General features: G+C 41.2%; 1 protein-coding gene across 7 annotated transcripts in view; it reads right to left on the minus strand.

Annotated features, from left to right (window-relative positions):
• LOC144085455 (WD repeat-containing protein 48) overlaps positions 1-18,449 on the minus strand; it is a 28,774-nt gene extending 10,325 nt beyond the window's left edge. Inside the window, exons 1-11 of one of the 7 annotated variants that reach the window (XM_077614738.1) lie at positions 18,321-18,449; positions 16,129-16,269; positions 15,976-16,051; positions 15,662-15,874; positions 15,459-15,547; positions 11,146-11,247; positions 10,832-11,056; positions 5,791-5,865; positions 5,458-5,560; positions 5,281-5,378; positions 5,080-5,187 (exon numbers count right to left, since the gene is read on the minus strand). In XM_077614738.1, coding sequence (XP_077470864.1) covers positions 5,080-5,187; positions 5,281-5,378; positions 5,458-5,560; positions 5,791-5,865; positions 10,832-11,056; positions 11,146-11,247; positions 15,459-15,547; positions 15,662-15,874; positions 15,976-16,051; positions 16,129-16,269; positions 18,321-18,392 — 1,302 coding nt within the window. In that variant the 5' untranslated portion in view covers positions 18,393-18,449. Of the gene's footprint in view, positions 1-5,079; positions 5,206-5,280; positions 5,379-5,457; positions 5,561-5,790; positions 5,866-10,831; positions 11,057-11,145; positions 11,248-15,458; positions 15,875-15,975; positions 16,055-16,119; positions 16,270-18,320 lie in introns of all 7 variants that reach the window. The other 6 variants (XM_077614735.1, XM_077614737.1, XM_077614734.1 and 3 more) reach the window with 6 other exon arrangements.
• Between the last annotated feature and the right edge of the window lie 868 nt (positions 18,450-19,317).

Raw genomic sequence — 19,317 nt, forward strand, 5'->3', positions numbered from 1 at the left:
ATTTAAATTTATTTATGTTATGTTACGAGCGGATTGCCGGGCAAAAAGCCCCCCTCCCTTCTCTCTGTCCGTCTCTCTCTCTCCCCTTTGAAATCTGTATCATTTTAGTACTATTAAGCACATTTTATTAATATTAAACCACTAGTTATGTGTTACTTTGTTAATAGATGGCGAATTAGAACAAATAAAACATTTTTTCCAATCCAATATTCTGTTTTTGGTGTTTTTTCAGGGGGTTGGAACTAATTAATTAGACCAAGAATATAGCACCAATAATTAGTAAAAAAACAACTCAAAAAAGTGCAATATGTGGAACACTGATCAACTTTACACATTACAACTAATGCACTGGGAACTAGATGAGGTCCTTGGACTACACTAGAGCTAGGCGGTATGACAATAATGACTATCACAACAAGAAAAAAAATTATCAGTCAATATCGATAATTATCACGATAACTTTCACATCTCTTTTCTTTCAAATGTAAAACTTTTATGCATAAAATTACTTTCCTCATTCAATTATGAAAGTTTGAGTTAGATTTATTTAAAAATGGAGAGCACATATTAATGAACATATTCATGTTAATGAACATATGTAAATATGTAAGGTTGTAGCCAAGGGGTAATTTTTATCTTTAGTCCCTTGTGCAGGTTGAAGGTAAACGATGACACATACACTGTCTGAAGTTATTATGCAAATGACAAAAATCAGATTTTTAACAAAACTAATAGATCTTTTCAAACACAAACATTCATGCATTATTGTCAACACTAGTGTCTACCACAATCTTTTTTTTAGAGTTGCAAATAATCTTTATTTAACAAATTAATCCCCAAAATATACAAATGCGCTGTCTGATGTTATTATGCATGTAGTATCGACTTTTGAAAAGTACATGTTGGCAATGTTGTTTTGAATCCAAAATTGAGAATGGGGAAGAAAAAAGACAAATCAGCAACTGAAAGAGAAAATTGTGAAATTTTTATCAGATGGTAAAACAACATTGATGATGACGATTACATCGTACCATCAAAAAGATAGTGAATGACTTCAATAAAAAAAGGATTCGGACAAAGGTCAAAGGATTTAAAGATGTCAATGAAAGAGAAAAACGACAGCTCACTGGAGTTCTACGAAAAAATCCTTTGTTGAGCAGTAAAGCGATCTTTGACAAGGCTGGAATTGCTGGTGTGAAGAGATACAAGAGATTTCGAATTCTGAAACCATTGGCAAAGTTTGAAAATCCATTCCAGGTACTCCAGTTTCCTCCCACATTCCAAAGACATGCATGGTAGGATGATTGGACACTCTAAATTGCCACTAGGTATGAGTGTGAGCGTGAATGGTTGTTTGTCTCCTTGTGCCTTGCGATTGGCTGGCCACCAATTCAGGGTGTCCCCTGCCTTTGGCCCGAAGTCTAATAATGTAAGACTAATAATCCTAAGTGAAGCAAAGCGTTCTTCATTGCAAGCAAATATATAATAATGTAAGACTAATAATCCTAAGTGTAGCAAAGCGTTCTTCATTGCAAGCAAATATATAATAATGTAAGACTAATAACCCTAACAGATTGGCTCCAGCACCACCAGCGATCCTAGTGAGGATGAAGCGCTTCAGAAAATGAGATATGAGATGGGATGAGACAAAGCACCTTCCCATGCTTCCAAAGGAACTCTGGAGTATTTGGCTACAAGAGGCTTCTCTGGAAACAAGTTGATGGAGTGGCCTGCATCATCCCCTGACTTGAATCCTATTGAAAATCTTTGGGCATTTGTCAAGAAAGAACTTTATAGTTGCGGGAAGCAGTATTCCAGTAAAGTTGACTTTTGGGCAGCTATACAAGCCACTATGAAGGCCATTCCAGCAGAGACAATTGGCAATCTCACACATTCTATGGACAAGAGACTCATGAAGCGTGTAGAAAACAAAGGGGGCTAAACAGCCACTTAATGTTTCACGACGAGATGTGATAGTTGTTTTGCCATTGAAAACAGTATGATAAACATTTTTCTCTAAAATTTTCAATAAATGTTGTGGTTATTTAAAAAATAGTGTTATGATGCATAATTACATCACAGAGTGCATTTATATATTTTGGGGGTTAATTTGTTTAAATAAACATTATTTGCAACACTAAAAAATAATTTGGTAGACAAGCATTGACAATAATGAAATTTTGTTTTTTAAACATACAAGAACTTTAATCGCTACCAAAAGAAACGAATCGTGACGGTTTTAATCCACAGCCCAATTTGAAAGGTCATCATTTGAGATGCAAGGACTCCGTACAACAGGGGTTCCCAAACTTTTTCCTGTGAGGGCCACATTACTTTTCCCTTCTCTGATGTGGGGCCGGTGTCAGTTTGTAACAGAAAAAGTGTGACGATCGTAGGGGAGCTTAAAAAATTTATTGTTTTCCAGAAAGCCACACATAACCAAATAACCCTTTCCAGGTTCTTTACAGAAAAAAAGTCAGGAAACAAATAATAACACTATTAATGAAATAAATAATAACTAAATAACCCTCTCTGAGTTCTTCACAGAAAAAACAGGAAATAAATAACACTATTTATGAAATAAATAATAACTAAATAACTCTCTCTGGGTTCTTCATAGAAAAAAAAGCCATGGAACATTAACTTTCTGTTGTGCCATGCACAATCTTCTCCCTTTGCTCTGAAGTTTATGCACAACACCACAACCGTCATTACAGAATCCCACGTCAACATTTTGCAGCACAGTGCTTGCTGGTGAATTCGGCAGTGGACTCGTAGCGGGGCGGTGAGACCCCTTTTTTCCAACTCCCGGTTCATGCGTCCCATTATTAGACCGCGAGTTTCGGCCACCATGCTAGGAGCCCCGTCAGTCGTGATGCTAGCTAGCTTTGACCAGTCCAGGTCCAACTTCTCCATGGTTTGGCACACTGTCAAAAATATCCTCTCCTGTTGTAGTCCCTTTGAGACTTTGGAGGGCTGCCAGATCCTAGCAAATCTCAAAGTTTGCGCTAACTCCACGAATAAAAATGAGCAGTTGCGCTGTGTCTTGCACGTCCGTGCTTTCATCCAGTGCTAATGAAAAAAAGTTAAATTCTTTCATCTTCTGCTGCAGCTGGGCATATACATTACTCCCGATTTCTTCAACGCGTCTGGTCATTGTACTCACCGACAGACTTACGGCATTAAATGCATCTTTCTTCTCGGGACACACTTCCTCCACGACAACATCCATACATTTCTTAAAAAACTCTCCGTCAGTGAAAGGCTTACCGTTGCTTGCTATCAGTTTATGAACCCGAAAGCTGGCCCAAACGGATGCCTGGTTCAGCTGAGCTTGGCGTAGAAATGTAGTCTGCTGAGATAATAGTCCAACTTTTAGCTTTGAGAGTTTGTCTGCTCGTATTTGGCCTTGCACGCTATCGTACTTGTCTTTGTGACGGGATTCATAGTGCCGGGGAAGATTGTATTCTTTGAATACTGCCACCGCCTCTTGACAGATGAGACAAACAGCCTTTTCTTTGCATTGAAAAAAAAAATAATCGTTTGTCCACTGCAGGTTAAATACCCTGCATTCTGAATCAATTTTTCTCTTAACTAACCTTTTCGCCATTATTCCGTTCTCAAACAAGTTCAGGTTGCACAGTTTTTATATGCTTGAATAGCATCGCAATAGCGATGGCCCCAGGGCTCCGCCCTCACCTGCGATCGTCCAGATGTCTCGCGAACACTCTGCTCGCGCATGCAACGGTGAAAGTGCCCCATGCATCAAAGGGAAACACTCTCCCCGCGCATGTCACCAAAGAAGCAATGCGAAGGCCCGCTTCACTGGGATGATTTGTGGACTCAGCAGGGGTGCAATGAACCAAACACAAGATTAAAACGTCCCAGTCTTCAAGGCCAAAAAGGAAAAAAATCCGATAGCGTCTCTGGTATTGTTCAGAGGGCCGGTCCAAATGTGCCGGCAGGCCGTAGTTTGGTGACCCCTGCCGTACAACATCAATACAGTAATCCCTCGTATACCGCAGATAATGTAGACCATGGCCGCAATATTAAAAAAAAACACGACTAATAATCAGCCCTATTATTAGTGCCATTGCATGTTTTCGCGGCTATACATAATAATACCACCACCGTGCTTGACGGTAGGCATGGTGTACTTTCCTCTGGAAGGTCTTATCTTTGTCCATGTGATCAGCAGCAAACTTCAGTCGAGCCTTAAGGTGCCGATTTTGGAGCAATGGCTTCCTTCTTGAACGGCAGCCTCTCAGTCCATGGAGATGCAAAACACGCTTGACTATGGACACTGACATCTGCGTTCCAGCAGATTCTTGACAGATCTGCTTTTTGGTGATTCTCGGTGAAATCTTCACCCTCCTGACCAATTTTCTCTCAGCAGCAGGGGATAGCTTGCATTTTCTTCCTGATCGTGTCAGTGACAAAACAGTGCCATGCACTTTACACTTACAAACAATTGTTTGCACTGTTGCTCTTGGGACCTGCAGCTGCTTTGAAATGGCTCCAAGTGACTTTCCTGACTTGGTCAAGTCAAGGATTCGCTTTTTCAGATCCATGCTGAGCTCCTTTGACTTTCCCATTGTAGCGTTTGTGGACATTTGCATCCAATGAGCCCTATTTAAATGGCCTCAGCGAGGTTACCAGCTGTAGTCACTCATAATCACTCACAAGAAGTTAAGAGGCCATGCTATGAAGCTCATTTCACTGACACAACCAAAATTTCTAATTCGTGTTGCTGTATGTATATTTTTGACCCAGCAGATTTGATCACTTTTTCTGTTAACCCATAATAAAGTCAAAAGAACCAAACTTCATGAATGTTTCTTGTGACATAGAAGTATCTGTTCCAATCACTCTATCAGAGAAAAATCAGAGTTGTAGAAATAACTGGAAACTCAAGAGAGCCATGACATTATGTTCTTCACAAGTGTATGTAAACTTTTGACCACAACTGTACACGTTTGTGGATATAAAATGACCTGCATCAAGATACCTCTTTGTTTTCCATACTACAAACTCTACATCGCTATAAAATATGTTTTCACATTTAATATTATAACTTACCCCAGTTTTCAAATCAACTGAGAACCAGTTTGGCACATACACCATCTTGAATCGCTTTTTAATCTCCTCATCAAACTCCACTTTGCCCAAGTCTTCACCTTTGCAAGCCTGTAGTTCACACAACGGCTCCATTCACACCACAAGACTGATTTGAAGAGTTTCCTTTGCGCGAGTCAAACATATCCTACCGCTAACATTTACCTTCAGAACATCCCAGAAAGCCACGTTGTTGTTGGTATCTTTGGTCAATATGTGTCTTTTATCGTTCAGAATGTGGCACTGTATAATACTGGCACCTCCTGTAAAGGCGAGTAAGACAGATTTTTGCTCATGAAACTGGGAAAGAAGATAAGGTCCTATTTCACAACAATGTGTTACCCTTGATGACTTGTTCTGGCTGTGTGCACAGTGGTGTTAAAGGGGTGCTGCAGTCATTATCGTACTCCCCTGATGATCTGAAGTTGTGCATTCCCTTGAGAGACTGTACATATAGGAGACAAGCGCAGATACAATCAAAGTACATAGCCCAAGATAGTTTTTCACAATAGGCTGCCACATGACACTTCAATCAAACACATTATCAAAGTGACTAGTGTATATATGGTACATATTGCGTACGCAAATATGTTGACATTTAATTAGGCATTATGAATGTAACTATACTGTTTGAGTCTGTCAAAATCAGAGTGCCACTGCATCACAAATGCCTACCCATTTATTAACAGATGACTTGGTGGTGGAAACCCAGATAGCAGAAGGTGGGTCAACGGATCTGTCCAGTTCCATCTGTGCAAGAGACAGACAGGAGTAAGCATGAATGGAAATACAGTGCGTAAAGAAAATTCCTTGGCTTATTAGCATATTTCTGTTCTTACAGTTAAAATTTGCACATTAATCAGCACGTTTTATGATACATTCACACTACAAGTCAATTTTCTTTTCTTTGCTTTGCCCATATGCAACATGCAACTTTTCATGCCGTGTGAACAGTACAATTCAATGCATGGGAACTGTAGTTCACAATCAAATGATAAACTTGGTAAAGCTTCCCAAAAAGGGGTATTGATATACACCAAGATGGCGGCGCCTGCGCGAGCAGCAGTCAAACGCACTCTTTTAATGTGTTTTGTGTCTTGTCGCGAGTCGTTTGTCAAAATCGGACTTTAAATTCAGCTATAACCGTTTCGACTTATTAAACATCGGTTACGAGCAGCGAAATAAGATTTGCAGCGACTTTCACCGGGAACATAACATACCGGAAGAGATCGCGACACTAGAGCCCCATGGTTAGTTATTGGAACTGGTCGGCGAAAGAGAAAGCGTCGGGAAAGAAAACAAAAGCAAGACTGTCGAGCGGGCGTGTTGTGTAAGCTCAGGAAACAACCACTCAAACCTCCACTCCCGAGCATATATCTCTCCAACGTCAGATCCATTGTAAACAAAACGGAGGATTTGGAATTAGAGCTCGCTGCTAATCGCTACGTTTGCTAATGATCACAGAGACGTGGCTTCACCCACAAATACCCAACACTACCGTGCAGCTAGCAGGACGCACGCTACTCAGATCAGACACGACTGTCGACTCAGGGGAAAAAAGAGGTGGTGGGCTTTGCATTTATGTGAATGATGGATGGTGTAACAATAGCACTGTTCTAGTACACGTACACAACGACTGGTGCTGCAACAGTAGGATCATTAACACTCACTGTTCTCCTGATTTAGAGCTCTTGGCAGTTGTGTGCAGGCCCTTCTATCTACCAAGGGAGCTAACGGTAGTCATTGTAATAGCTGTTTACATCCCACCGGATGCTAAAATTAGCACGGCACTTAGCCTCCTGCTAGAGACTGTAAACAAACAGCAGCTTGACCACCCCTGTGGAGTCCTTATTGTCGCCGGTGACTTCGACAAAGCATGTTTAAAGACTGTTCTGCCTAAGTTTATCCAGTACGTGAAGTGTCACACCAGAGGAGATAAAACTCTAGACCATGTTTATTCTAACATCAAACATGCTTATAGAGCCACACCCCTCCCTCACCTTGCTAGATCCGACCATCTCTGCCTGTCCCTCACCCCCTCATACACCCCACTCTGGAGACTGACAAGGCCACAAGATAATAAGAACATGGCCTGAGGACGCCCTTTCTCAGCTGCAGGACTGTTTTTCCTGCACCATTTGGGAAATTTTTGAACACCACAACATCCAGGACTACACGGACACTGTACTTTCTTATATCAAAAACTACGGACACTGTCACTGTTAATAAACTTATCCGGGTTTTTCCTAACCAAAAACCCTGGATGACCAGTGATACACAGGCACTCATTAAATGCCGTAACAGCACCTTCAGGTCAGGGGACAAGTTACAATACAGCGCTGCCATAGCAGACCTGAAGAGGCATTAAAAAGACCAAGGCAGCATATACAAGGAAACTTGAGGAGCACTTCACAGAAAATAACCCAAAGAAGATGTGGCAGGGAATACGACACATTACCAATTACAATGACAATAATAAGGTGTCTGTAACACAGATGCCTCACTAGCAGAGGAACTAGTCTGCCTACCGTCAATGAGGTCAACATACTGTCTTCGTGGTGTTTGATGAATAATCTCACACTAAACACCACGAAAACTAAAGAAATAATCCAGGACTTTCGCAAACGCAACACAAATCTGCCCCCACTCCTCATAAATGGAGTATGCGTAGACAGGGTCCAGTCCTTCAAATTCCTGGGGTTCACGTCACGGACAAGCTCTCCTGGTCTTCCAACACCACGGCAGTGGTGAAGAAGGCCCAGAAGCAACTCCATTTCCTGAGGGTACTCAGAAGGAACAACTTAGACACTAAGCTTCTGGTAACCTTCTATAGAGCCACTGTGGAGAGCATCCTGGCATACTGCATTACAGTGTGCTACGCTGGAAGCACGGCAACAGACAGAAAAGCCATGCAGAGATGATGGCGCGTCTTGTGGCTGCGTCCGGGGAGGTATGGGTTTGGTCATCTGACGAGCCAAGTTTAGCTAGGGCATCGGCCAGGTCGTTACCGCATATGTTGCAGTGGCCCGGGATCCACAGTAGCTGTAGTCGCTTAGGCGGAGGGAAAAGGGCGATGTCACCCTGAAGTCTCCGAATGGCGGGGTCTTGCGTATGGGGGTTTCCCATAGCTTGGACCAGCGATTTGCAGTCACTGAGGATAATTGATGTCTGCCAGTCTGCTGTTTCCCTCAGCCAGGAGAGTGCCTCGGTCAGTGCCACTTTTTCAGAGTGGTAGGAGCTGCTGCGGCTGCCAGTGGCACCATGCCATTGGTGGATGATTGCAGTCTCCTTAATGACGAATAAAACCTGCACCACCGTCCGCAGTGCCTTCTTTGGTGGATCCATCTGTGAAGATCTGTAGGTCCGGTTTACCCATGCTTCTGATGAGCTCTTCGGCCTCATCTCTTTGGGTGATGGTCGGCATGTGTTTAGAGACTGCAGTAAAGGCGGTTTGGATGGGGGGGGGGGGGGGGGGGGGGTAATAGCCAGGGTGGGCAGGGATGGGAAGAGTATGTGCAAGGGGTATGGAGTTCGAGAGCGGTAAGACGGGGAAGGGTCGATGATCGCCAGTCTGGCTTCTTTTGCAAACGCATTTTAACGTTTTCATGGAGGAGGCGGTGTCGGGGATCAGAAGGAGGCAGCTGGTTCCAGGCATCCGCCTTAAGAAGTGCTTGTAACTTGCAGACGCTACAGGTCTCACAAAACAAGGACAAATAGACTTAGGGACAGTTTTTTTCCTAGAGCCATCAGGGCTCTGAACTTGCATTAGCACAACACACAATCCCTTCTGTGCAATGACTTCCGGGTGTGCAATAACAATGTGCAATATCTTAGATTGTGCAATATTTTAGAATTTACCTTGCCTGGACGTGACTTTTTATATTTGTATATTGCTTATTTATGTTTTTACTGGGAAACGCACTTTGTGGAGTAGCACCACCAATTTCGTTTAATTTACGCAGCTGTGTATAATGACAATAAAGGCTTTTGATTTTGATTGATTTGACCGCCGTTCATCGTTGTGTGCTTGAACTTCTGCTAGGAGGACGCTGTGGCCGCCGAATGCCGCAGTCGAGCCTCAAATTGAACCGCACCCTGCGGTGGGCAAAATTGTGTCGCATGGGCAGGTGATGGGGCTGGTGGAGAGTAAGGAGGACATTGATGAGTTCGAGGGACACCAAAACTAACTCTTAACGAGCAGGAGTTAATGCAACGCTTGGCAATACATGAGGAATTCAACGAGAAGGCGGCTGAGAAGGAAGCAGCCACCATTCAAACAGCACAAATTAAAAAAAAATGGGGGAGAAATTTGACAAACTTTCTGACTTCGTGGAAAAAACATCCTCAAAGTGTTCATCAGTCTTGCAATCACCAACACTTCACATCGACTTCTCTAAAAACACCGGTCAGCAAGCACTGCTGAAGGTGAACTTAAACCCAAACAGGTAAGAAGCAAGCACTGCTGAAGGTGAACTTAAACCCAAACAGGTAAGAAGCAAGCACTGCTGAAGGTGAACTTAAACCCAAACAGGTAAGAAGCAAGCACTGCTGAAGGTGAACTTAAACCCAAACAGGTAAGAAGCAAGCACTGCTGAAGGTGAACTTAAACCCAAACAGGTAAGAAGCAAGCACTGCTGAAGGTGAACTTAAACCCAAACAGGTAAGAAGCAAGCACTGCTGAAGGTGAACTTAAACCCAAACAGGTAAGAAGCAAGCACTGCTGAAGGTGAACTTAAACCCAAACAGGTAAGAAGCAAGCACTGCTGAAGGTGAACTTAAACCCAAACAGGTAAGAAGCAAGCACTGCTGAAGGTGAACTTAAACCCAAACAGGTAAGAAGCAAGCACTGCTGAAGGTGAACTTAAACCCAAACAGGTAAGAAGCAAGCACTGCTGAAGGTGAACTTAAACCCAAACAGGTAAGAAGCAGTGGCGATAAATAAAATGGGTGAAAAATTAGATGCCAGAAATCATAAATCGTTAATAAAAAAGATTGAAAGTTCAAAGCGATGTTATTTTGAATTCTTTATTTTATGTTTATTAGATGTGTGTGCTCTCTCTGTAGCCCAACATTAACTTCCTGACACTTGTTCATCTGCGCTTTAACACGAATAGATTTTGCGTGTTTATTATTCATTTTAATGTCTTATTAAATAATTTTATGATCATTTTCTCTAATTTTTGTGTGTGTTCACACCTTTCCTACAAACTTGCGACCCTTCGATCATTTTTTAAGGGTTGAGTTGGTAGTTTGTGAGGACTGTGGAACGAATTAGAGAATGTACATATAAAGTACTGCTCTACTTATGAAATGTTCAACTTACGGAAAAAGTTCTGGAACCAATTAATTTCCTAAGTAGAGGTACCACTGTACTTAACATAAAAAATAAAAATACAAACGCTATGTACTGAAGCCGCAAATGTTGACGCCACGAAGGATCACAGTAATTCGGATTCTCCATATATACTAGGTTCCCAACTTACAACCATGCGATTTGCGAACATTCAGAGATACGAACAACAGCTAATTGGTCTTTACTTTCATTTCTCTGCATTTAGGGTGAGTTTGGAATTATAGTCGTAAGTTTAAGGAGATTGATAAAATACAGATCAAAAGAAGTATAAATCTTGCATTTTGGGGAATATTATTTTTGTTTCCCTGTTAAAGACGATTTTGGTATTTATTTGTTTGCTGACACATCAAGTTTTCTTCTTACTTTCAGCACTGGGGCCTTCTCTTCACAGATGAGAACACGGATGTCTGGGTTACGCAGGTCTGTGCAATAGATCTTCTTATCTCGACCTCCAGAATAGACATGTGTGAAAGCCTCATTGACCTGCAGTGCCCAAACGCCTTCATCGTGCACACGGTACGTGGCAATGCAGCGCTGCTGACCAAGAGACCACAGACGAATTGTTCCATCCGAACTGCCGGAAAGACACTGCAAGGTAGCACAGCAGATTTGTGGTCATGCAAAATGAAATGCTTTTGGAAATACAAACCACTATGTATTTGTACAGATAAATTTACTTGAGTTCCATCTCGATTCAGGAGTAGCGATTTGACATTGTCTGTATGGCCTTTTAGCTTCATCAGTTTTGCACATGTACGTGGGTCCCACACTCGCAGCACCTAGAAAACAATTTGTCAAATATTTCCAAATGTTCATGGAACCAGGTACATTTCAGTTTTTCCATTGTAGCAGTAGGCTATCAACAATGTGTCTACATTAAAAATACAACTTTTGGAATTTCCCATGCATTCAAACCCATAAGTAAATTTAAAATAAAAACCAACAACAATTGCATTAGCAAGACACCACTAGCATGCATTCAAACCCATAAATAAATTTATAAAAAAAGAAATACAACAATCGCATAAGCAAGACACTGCTAGCATGGCCAGGCACACATTGATCATAATCGCTTAAAATAATAATTTTAGCTTTTAGAAACTTTGTTTTTTACCCTGGTTACAAGCAAAAAAAATGGAATGTTTGTTTAGGTATTAAACAACATAATTATTAAAATAATAATGATAATAATGAAACAAGCCTGGACAAAAAAACACTATTTATTAGTTTGTTGCACAAGCTTTTGAAGAAATCATTGCAATCATTTCCCTAACTGTCCATGAGATTTCTACAACTGTCGAAGATTATTTTGACCCTATCCTTGTAAGCAAACTCTTCAAAATATGTTCTGGGTACTGTCATTTTTTGCAGGCCCGTGTCATTTATTTATTTACAAATGTTTAAAATAAAAATTAAACATTACAGCAGAAGTCAACTGTTCTTTTTTCCTTGAATTCATTTTTTTTCTGAACCACTTTATCCTCAAGGGTCATGGGGGTGCTGGAGCCTATCCCATCCGAGGCATGAGGCGGGGGACACTCTGAATCAGTGGCCAGCCGATCGCAGGGCACGAGCAGAAAGGCAACCATTTACACTCTCACTCATACCTAGAGGCAATTTAGAGTGTCCAACTAGCCTACCATGCAAGTGTTTGGAATGTGGGAGGAAACCAGAGTACCTGGAGGAAAGCCACAAAGGCAAAGGGAGAACATGCAAACTCCACAAAGGTGGAGCAGCCTGGATTTGAACCCATGACCCCAGAACTGTGAGGGCGACGTGATAGCCACTCATTTCCCTGGCCTCGATAGATTATTTTTTCAAATTTCATTAAGTCAGATTTTTAAGTTTAAAGTATTTTGAGTAATAGCTGTGGGCTTTTATTTCATTAAGAGAGGGGTACCAACAATTTTTATACCTGTGTTTGACTTTGATTTTTCCCTGTACATATAGGGACAACACCCATTAACAAAGGATTAAGATAATAGGCACCCTGCACACAATTATTACAATTTACAAAGGTCCAGAGCCTGGAAAATTAATGACTTGATTTTCATTTACATGTAATTAAGTGAAATATTGCTGACGCACAAGGTTTAACTGTACATTCTGTATCAACCCATTGGTCGCAACGGTGACGATATTTTTGTTTTGTTTTTTAATTTCTTAATGATTATTATAAGGGATTAGCAATGACACCTAGTTTGGAGGTTTAAATGTCTAGGAAAAACTATTCATCTGTGCCTTTCAGACAGAACACGCAAAAGAAGTAACTTCACATGAGCATAATGTGTGTTCACATAGCTCTAACAGCTTTGGAGATTCAGATAATTTGAATACAAGGTGATGTCAGCTGCAGCATTAGGGACAGCAACTACACTAATTCCTCGTTTTTCACGGATAATGTAGATCAGACATGGCCGCAATAATTGAAAAACCGTAAAGTAGGATCACTCCTATTATTACTACATACCATGCTACATGTTTTCGCAGTTATACGAAAATACAAGTACACAAGTACAATTATCAACAGGTGTTTTTATTAAATATGACAATTACAGGCATAGGAAGCCTTTTATGTATTAATATCTAAATATAATCAATAATTTATTAATATAAGTACTTTATTTACTGTACTCAGTGAAAATATTCCCTCTCTGCTTGATTTAAAAAATTAAAAACAGGTTCTTGGAGCTTTAGCCCAAGTCCTCTTCGTCAGCTTCGAGAGACATTTTTCTTGTACAAATATTGCTGTTCTTGTTGTCTTTACACGGTCGAGAAAAGTGCCAAATTCTGGCAGCGACATCATCAGTCTCCTTCCCAGTTTCATCATGCAGTGTTGACGTCCTGTCGTCATGACAGCTTCACGGCCGTATCTACGGCGTAAATCTATCACAACGCTGGTTCGGTTATTTATTCCTTGGGAGTCCGGGTGTGTTCACCCACACAAGAATTTGCAGTTTCCCACCTCGGAAGATGCGAGCTTCGGGCAGTGTACAACAGTACATGCGCGCCGGTGGTCAAGGAATGTGGCGGCACTTCAAGGAGAAGAACGGTCGCTGCCATGTGAAGCATGGCAATCTGGGCGGAGAGACCAGCCGCTACACTTCGGACCTCTTCACCTCATGAGAATTTATTTTTCTTTATTTGCAGCATACAGATGGCCACAACACACTTGCATCTCCAGAGGAGAAGTGCGTTCACTTCCTGTGGCTCCATTTTAACTGCACGGCGGAGCACATTAACATTAAAACGGTTCATACCTGCTGAAATAAGTACAAAAGAATTCCAGTGTAGATTCATTTATGCTACGATTGCGTGCTACTCATTTAGCATATCAAGGAACGTCAATATTTAGGAGGCATTTTCAACGGTGACTTAAAAAAAATTCACTTGCAACAAAAGAGGAAATGGCAAGACGCAATGTATATATGATATTTGGCGCACTCATTCTCCCTCTAATGTAGACACTTCCGGCGCTGAGAGGTGAAGCGCTGCCCTGACCTCCACCATTTTTCATCTGTCTTCCGGTTGAGAGTTTCGGCGAAGATTTTTTTTAAGACCTTTTTTTAATACCCCTCAGAAAAAAATCTGTGATGCAGTGAAGCTGCGAAGTGAAGAAGGATCACAGTACAGTATTCAACATATAAAGGAGTGGGCAGTGGGTCCCAGTTGTCAAAACTTTATGTTCTGGTCATGTCTTTCTACTAGCCACTTGGGCCTGCCACAAATATACCCAACTTGGGATAGACTCACACAAAAAATGTAGTTCACTGAAGGCCCCCTCAACATGCACATACACACAAAGCGATTTGATCAATGAATGCCCAGGTATAGCAACTGTGCTAGCCTTGACAGGCTTTCAAAGCTCTACAAACACTATGTTGTATCGTAATGATTTACTCCAAATCATAAAAGATTGAATTTCTGGATAAAAACAATTAAATTAAAATAATAAACAATGCGGATTCGTAAAAAGGAGGATCTCAGTGAGAAGAACAAGAAACAATAATTCATTGAAAGTGGAATTTGCTTCCACTTTCATACTATATTTCTCTAGAATCTGTCGGTCTGTCTATAATCAGAGCACCGTTGCGGGTGTAAGATTACTACCGTATTTTCACACCTATAGGATCCACTTAAGTCTAAAATTTTCTCTAAAATGGACGGGATGGGCCTTGTTTATGCACTAAATTAAAAATTTTGTATGACCCTGACCGCTTGACTGACTGGTTTCATTTCTTGCCGACACTACTTATTGTGATCAACCCAGCGGGAGTTCACCCTAAAAATACTCTGCCCACGCATTCCAAGCATTACGGTAAATCCATTCAAAACAGACGGGTGGCAAGGCAGTTGACTTCCGTGTGCTCATAGCGCATTTAACCCTCAACACAAAGCCGGGCAGTTAGCGTCGCACGAGTTACCTGACGATTTGGAATGGATTGTCGATGCCTAGGCCAAAGTGCCGGCGAGCACTGTAATTTGAGTTTTCGTCAAAGCTGGAATCACTATTACGAAACCCCACAGCAACAAATCTGACCTTGACAATGATATGGAATCCAGCATTGTTGGTGAACTCGCTCACTTGGCTGACCTCTTTCTCGGATACAGAAGATGAGGGCTTTGATGGATTGGTACATGTTTGAATACTTTGATTTATATTTTTGCGAATACACATTATGCCAATAAAACAAAATTAAACTCAGTTTTGCTATTGCCTTTTTTAAAACATACGCTAGCATGCATGCTAACATGTGTGTCATGCTAGAACAACCATTGCAGCGCGTCCTTGGAAACGAAGCGCCTTTTGTGTTGACAAAAAAGAAATACACCAGCCACTTAGATGGCGCCCTTTCAGGTGGTGCGTCCAATAGGTGTGAAAATACGGTAATTAGAGATGCACATTAGCTTTGAATGCAGTGTTAGACATTAACTCAGAACAATAAGCAAGGTTTGACAATCAGTGTCAAAAAGGTGAGAAAAGCCTCACCTTTTCTGTGGATCCAGACACTATCACTGTGCCCATCTGGTTCATTGCCAGGCTGTAGATTGAATCTTTGTTCCCACTGAGTGACGACGCTATTGCACACACAATGTACTTAGTTGAGCAATGTAAAGTCAAAAAAATACAATTCACCAAGCAGACAGTGAAATCATTTAGGCAAATAATTGAACAGTAAAAAGACACCTTACTGGTGACAGTATTGTTGGAAGCAGTAAGTGCTGTAAGCGTATTGACATCCCAGAGAAATATCTGCCTATCAAGTCCTGCCGATGCCACCAGCTCCTTGTCCTTAGCATAGGCTAAGGCTTTCACATAGTCCTTATGTGTTCGTAACGTAGACATACAGAACCCTTTATGTGCATTCCATACTTTGACCGTTGTATCCGAGGAAGCAGATATTACTGAAAACACACACCATTGCAATGTCAGTCAAACAGACAGTACAGCTATCAACCTCACCTATTGAAGTCTAAAGCATTAAGATGTTCACGGTCAAACTCACATGTTTTCCCATTGCAACAAAGAACTATGTCATTGACCCAGTCTGTATGATGCTCCATTGATGCAATGTATGGGTCCTGCTAAAATAAGAAAACATAAATTAGCTAAATGCAGATATTATGTTGAGTTTAGCATCGTTATGTACATTCAATACTTTATGCTGGTAGACGCTCCATATCCGGATAATAGAGTCCCTTCCAGCAGTGAAGAGTCGATTCAACGCGGGGTCTAGTTGGAGAGCATTCACCCCATTTCTGTTGTATTTTTCCACCTCATCCCGAATGACGTAAGAAACCTGAAGCAGCAAAAAGGTGTGTCAGCGTATGCTTGGAACTCATTGGCCAAAGGCTCAGGTAGCGCTTCAACAAAAAGTCACATGACTGACACGGTCACTGTCACAGTGGTAACTCTACTTACGAATGCTTCTACATACAAAATTTTCAGGTTACAAAGCCCTTTGATATGCAAATGATTGTTCCAATGTACGAAACAAGATCCAAGTTACGAAATCCACAAAACATGCTAGGTTGTTTTGAGTTCATAATTTGAAATGAATGTTTTTGCATGTTTGTTATTCATTTTAAGACATTAAGACAGAGGTCTCCAAACGATTCCAGAAAGGGCCGCTGTGGGGGCAGGTTTTCGTTCCAACCTATAGAAGAAACCTTTCCAGCAATCTGGTATCTTAGAAGTGCAATCAGGTGCTTCTTGTTTTCTGCAGAAATCTCATTGGTTAAACTGTCTGTGCTGGATCGGTTGGAACAAAAACATGCAACCACAGCGGTACCGAGGACCCGTTTGCCCACCCCTGTCATAAAGTCACTATCAGTATATCCCTAGGCATGACCTCTAAAATAGAGCCCCCTGAAAATGGAACCTTTGTGCCTTTTTTTCATAAGGGAAACCTGACTAAACAAAGTCTTTTGTTTTGAAACAAATCCTATCACTTCTGGGGTAGTTCTAAAGGAAGTAGGCGCACACAGTACTGTTAAGTCTTATCAATATCCCTGCTCGGGTTAAGTGCAAAATGGATGGCAATTTGGATGAGAGTGCTAATAAGAAACTCAGGCACTCGCAGAAGTTTATTGGTTCATATTCGACGAAATATCCCACGTTGAAGCCGTCTCCAAAAGACCAACATTTGCATATTGTACAACACGCAAGTGCAACTTCAGCGTGACACATGTTGGAATTCAGACTGTAAATTCCACGTACAAGGACCCAAACACAAAGATAAACTTATTTTCATTATCCTGTACTTTTTCAATGGTTTTCAAAAACACTTTCAAATAATGTAAAAACATGACAATAACAGTTTGATTTAAATTGTCCTACGCTTATTTTTTTTTTTACATTTCATATCGATTTTGAGTGAATCGCATTACACTCCGGAAATTGGATAAGGGTACTCCTGAAATGGGGTCGACGAAGGTAGGCAGTTCTGCAGTACATTAGCGACATAACATTCACAAGTTGACTCAGACTTTGAAACACATTCATGTTATTTCTTAAAATACGGTGGTAGTCATAGAGTTAGACTGCCAGTTACACCTCAATAAGTTTGCTTGCATTACATCCTCCTGGTGCGCCTATTAGCGAGTGACACAGTTCTATGCGTCGGTACAGTTGACCGTTGTGCCGGGACGCTTCAAAATGCCTTATCTACCTATCACTACTAAAAATAGTTAGGTGAGAACTGAGTTCAGGTTGTTGGGTCCATGGCATCTTGTTTTCGCCGCAACAGTACAACTTTTCTTAATAACGCCCGAAAATCAATAGTAACATTCCCATTTTATTTCCCGCGCCTGCAGTCAACATTATGTTTTACGTTTTCAGCGGCATGCTCATTGAGACATAAGTTGAATTTACAATGTGCGAAAGGATAGATATTCGGAAGGTAGCGCATGCTTTGATTTATTATAACCGTATGCTGACAGGAGGAACATGATGAACAGTGAGTCAAGCAAGCATCGTCCGTTCTCCCAGCAATTAGACAGATCCCTCTCACAGTGACGTAAAGCCGTTAAAATATCGAAACTAAGACAGCTCACAAAGCACGACAGATATGTTACAAGAGTACTAGGATTCACAGATCTTCATCATATCCAACAATTTGAAGAAATACAGGCAAAAGTATCTTATATCTGGCACCGACGTTGCCACAAATTTCTGTACGCTAAGCTAGCTAAATTAGCCGGCTCGACTTTGAAGAATCGTAACAGCGATGTAGCTCTATAATTAGTCATATTACAAATCGTCTATTGTGCACCAAAGATGTGTTGAAACAGGGAGTTGCGCATTAGCCAATACCAAGTACTCGGTAATTTAACCAGTGTTGGACTTTACCTGTACTTTTCTCCGCCCAGCAGCATTCTGCCTGTGATGGGTGGCCATCTTGCATGTTGACAGTCGATTCATGTGGTGCTTACCTTTTCTTCGAATCAATTTCGGCTGGCTAAAGCGTGCACAGCTCAATGCTGCCCCCTCTGTTTAATGTAGTTGCTGACTCCTTCTTATACCTATTGTACCTACTTCCCAAACAATTATAATTTCAAGTAAAAGTTGTTTAATTTTTGCAATTTAACCTAAAAGACGGAACCAAGAAATTACAGTCAGCCAGAAATATATTTATTTTCATTTTAGTCTGTTGGGGTTATTCATTATTATAAATGTGTTTGCAATGAATATAAAGCTTATTAGGAATAGTAATGCTCATCCTAAATGTGTAACTATATTAAAATGTGTTGATCGCCTCCAACGAAGACAAACGCTTACGCCAAGGTCGACAGCTGGTTCCAGCGAGAGATACAAGGCAAAGACATAAAACAATCCACTGAGTTCTTGCTCCGAGGACTGATTACTGGAAGATACGCGTCGACCTCTTCCCCAGATGCGAGTTCAACAGGGAAGATCGGCGAAGGACGCTTAAATTGTTGTTGGGTCAGCGGATGGCTATCAAGCATATTGTTTTAATTTGTGACGCTAGGTTGACGCTTGGGTTGCTTGATTATGGAATTGTTTTGTTTCTTGCTTACGCAAATGGAATTGTTTTGTTTCTTGCTTACGCAAATGGAATCGATAACCTTGTAATTGTTTTGATTTGAGGCCTTAAATAGGCAGGACATAATGCCGCTCTTTAGAATAATCTTGGGTGGGGCGAGCTGCCGGATGTATTCTCTCTTGCAAGAATTAAATGGGATGTGACTACAGATGCCTTTTTTATTGAAAGCTGAATTGGAAAAACCTAAGGAATAAACATACAATTGGATGAACCTAACATAGTCCTTCAAGGACAAATTCACCTTGGGCTTGATGGAGCCTATCCCAGCTGACTTCGGGCAAA

Source organism: Stigmatopora argus, chromosome 12 (assembly GCF_051989625.1).
Source record: "Stigmatopora argus isolate UIUO_Sarg chromosome 12, RoL_Sarg_1.0, whole genome shotgun sequence".
Taxonomy (NCBI): Eukaryota; Metazoa; Chordata; class Actinopteri; order Syngnathiformes; family Syngnathidae; genus Stigmatopora; species Stigmatopora argus.